The sequence below is a fragment of the Choloepus didactylus genome, chromosome 5 (assembly GCF_015220235.1).
Source record: "Choloepus didactylus isolate mChoDid1 chromosome 5, mChoDid1.pri, whole genome shotgun sequence".
Taxonomy (NCBI): Eukaryota; Metazoa; Chordata; class Mammalia; order Pilosa; family Megalonychidae; genus Choloepus; species Choloepus didactylus.
Window position 1 is genome coordinate 41,081,814 of NC_051311.1, and position 3,398 is coordinate 41,085,211.

At 45.5% G+C, this 3,398-nt stretch overlaps 1 protein-coding gene across 1 annotated transcript; it reads left to right on the top strand.

Moving 5' to 3' along the window:
• The first annotated feature begins 974 nt into the window (after positions 1–974).
• LOC119533954 (glyceraldehyde-3-phosphate dehydrogenase) lies at positions 975–2,168 on the top strand. Its single transcript, XM_037835930.1, has one exon. The coding sequence runs from the start codon at positions 1,024–1,026 to the stop codon at positions 2,023–2,025; it is 1,002 nt and encodes a 333-aa protein (XP_037691858.1). The 5' UTR covers positions 975–1,023; the 3' UTR covers positions 2,026–2,168.
• The last annotated feature ends 1,230 nt before the right edge of the window (positions 2,169–3,398 follow it).

Here is a 3,398-nt window from a genome sequence, read left to right on the forward strand (position 1 = left end):
GAACTCAGAGAATCTAAGAGATGAAATCTAGAATTTGCCCTGGAGAAGCTAAGAGAGGAAAAGCCCCAGGGGAAGCTAAGAGAGAAAGCCATTGAAACCAGAGCCCAGGAGAGAAGGACCAGCAGAGTCACCACATGCATTTTCATGTGACAGAGAAACCTGCAGCCTTTCCTCAGAGATACCTTAATATGATACCTTAATTTGGACATTTTCATGGCCTTAGAACTGTAAATTTGTAACCTAATAAATCCCCATTGAAAAAACCAACCCATTACTGGTATTTTGCATTCCAGCAGCTTTAGCAAACCAAAACAGGGCTCCTTTCCAAAACCAGATGGAATAAAAGAGATTTTATGGAATCGCACTGCTAGAGGTTCTTTATAATTCCTGCGTCAACCTTCCTCACACATTACTGTTCCTGAGAGGAAGAGATCAGACCTACTTTTACTGTTAAATAGGATTTTCAAATGTGTATGGTTTTGAGGGCAGAGCTTGAAGCTATATTTTAGTTAGTTAATTAATTAGCAATCCAACTAATTCCAGAAATGATCACCGACAGCTTAGCAGGGCACCTAAATTATAACAAATACCATGATTTGTATCTTGCAACAAAAGAAGAGATAAACACAGGGTGGGGAGAGATTAGAGTCAAATATAAGGATAAAAATGAATACCGTAACAGCTTGTATTTGTGGGTCACAAATTGATCCTTTCTAGTAGCCACTTGAAAAGAAAACCTAATCTGTTGCCTAATTCAGAATGTTCCTGACTTGAAAACAGATTTGTTCATTCATTCATTCAACAGATATTTATTGAATACTTGGTATGTGCTAGGCATTCTTCTAGTTGCTGGGGATAGAGTGGTGAACAAACATCCCTGTCCTCAAGGAGCTCCCACTGCCCAGGAGAATTTACAGGTTTTCTGGTTTCAGCTCTCAAAAGCTTCTTGTGGCTCTCTGCTCCTGCCCGCTAGCCAGACAGCCACATCTTTTTGTGCAGTACCAGCCGCATCTCTGAGACACGATGGTGAAGGTCGGCATAAACGGATTTGGCCGTATTGGGCGCCTGGTCACCAGGGCTGCTATACTGTCCGGCAAAGTGCAGGTTGTGGCCATCAATGACCCCTTCATTGACCTCAACTACATGGTCTACATGTTCCAGTATGATTCCACCCATGGCAAATTCAAAGGCACCGTCAAGGCTGAGAACGGGAAGCTTGTCATCAATGGGAGTCCAATTACTATTTTCCAGGAGCGAGATCCCACCAACATCAAATGGGGTGATGCTGGTGCTGAGTATGTTGTGGAGTCCACTGGTGTCTTCACAACCATGGAGAAGGCTGGGGCTCACTTGAAGGGTGGCGCCAAGAGAGTCATCATCTCTGCCCCTTCGGCCGATGCCCCCATGTTTGTGATGGGTGTGAACCATGAGAAGTATGACACGTCCCTCAAGATCGTCAGCAATGCTTCCTGTACCACCAACTGCCTGGCACCCCTGGCCAAGGTCATCCATGACAACTTTGGCATCGTGGAGGGACTCATGACCACTGTCCACGCCATCACTGCCACCCAGAAGACTGTGGATGGCCCCTCTGGGAAAATGTGGCGTGACGGCCGTGGGGCTGCCCAGAACATCATCCCTGCTTCCACCGGCGCTGCCAAGGCGGTGGGCAAGGTCATCCCGGAGCTGAATGGGAAGCTCACTGGCATGGCCTTCCGTGTCCCCACCCCCAACGTGTCCGTCGTGGATCTGACCTGCCGGCTGGAGAAAGCGGCCAAATACGATGACATCAAGAAGGTGGTGAAGCAGGCATCAGAGGGCCCCCTGAAGGGCATCCTGGGCTACACTGAAGACCAGGTTGTCTCCTGCGACTTTAACAGTGACTCGCACTCTTCCACTTTTGATGCTGGGGCTGGCATTGCCCTCAATGACCACTTCGTCAAGCTCATTTCCTGGTATGACAATGAATTTGGCTACAGCAACAGAGTGGTGGACCTTATAGTCTACATGGCCTCCAAGGAGTAAGAGCCCCTGGACCACCAGCCCCAGCAACAGCATGAGAGGGAGAGAGGCCGTCAGCTGCTGGGGAGTCCTGGCCCCAAATCCATCCTGACACCAAGCGTCGCCCATCCTCCACAGCTTCCATCCCAGACCCCCCGAGGAAGGGGAGGGACTGAGAGCCCTACTCTGTCATGTACCATCAATAAAGTACACCCAGCCAAAAAAAAAAAAAAAAAAAAAAAGCTTCTTGTAGGTCCTCCTAAAGATATGAGATAAACAATTTGATCACAGCAACATTCTTAAAATAAACATTATATAAAACCCTGAGTGTTAATGGTGACATTACACCCAAGTAAAATTCTGTGACAGCAGTTCTAGGGTCAACACAACATAATGTCATCTTTGTTCTTAGTTTACAGCTGATCGAGCTTAAATCCAAACAGGGTTTATATATAAAACAGGGAGAGGTTGTGAATTGTATGGCCTTTGAGCAATGCCCTCTGAATATTATTTCCATCAACTGAGCTTTGGAAAAATAAAGATTGACAGTGAGGTCAAGATTGCCCACCTGGGAAATGCCAACCAAGTGTATGCCTTCCTGTGCCTCCAGTGAGTGCAGATCTGTGTGTCTTGGCCTGAAAAAAATTTACAGGTGTTTATAACTTGACACCTGCCTCAAAAAATAAAATGTTGAAAAAAACACAGAAAGAATGACTAGCTTTTAGCCAGGCAGACTGTTCATGAAATGTATACCAAGGTAAGTAAATGCAATTTGCATGAGATCACAGTACCTATTCTTGTTAAAAGGGGAGGCTTTTGGAATGTCTACTGTATTAAGTAGGGTATAACAAACTGCAGAACAAATAACCCTAAATACATAGTGACTCAAACATGATAGAAGCTTATTTCTCTCTCATGTTATGGTGCAATGTAGAATTCAATGGACAGGCAGCTTTCCGTGTGGTCATTCACAACTCACACTCCTTCCATCTTGTGGCTCTGCCTTTTTCTATGTCCTTGGATCCTCTCCATTCAGCCAGTTGGGGAGAGAGAGCTTGGGAGATCATTGGGAGCCTGATCATTCAGGTGAAGGAGTCCAGGCCTTTGCTGTCTTTTTTTTGTAAATCCTAGAAAAGGCAGTATTAGAACCTGAAAGAAAAACTCGCCTTTCCTGAGAAGGAGACTGCATATCACAGGCCTTTAGTGGTGAAGATTAGAAAACTTTATTTCTCCATCTGGAGTCAATGATATGCTGATGTATTAGAAGCAGAAATGGGGGAGGGGAGCACCCAGAGCCAATGACCCCTAGTGTCCTTGGTAGAGCCTCTAGGTGGAAGTACCTTAGGATTGTAATGGATGGAATAAATTTATGCTCCCAAGATAGACAAGATTTCTTG

Bases quoted from the DNA above. Each gene is read 5' to 3' on its own strand.
- LOC119533954 (XM_037835930.1), top strand. From the start codon at position 1,024: ATGGTGAAGGTCGGCATAAACGGATTTGGCCGTATTGGGCGCCTGGTC.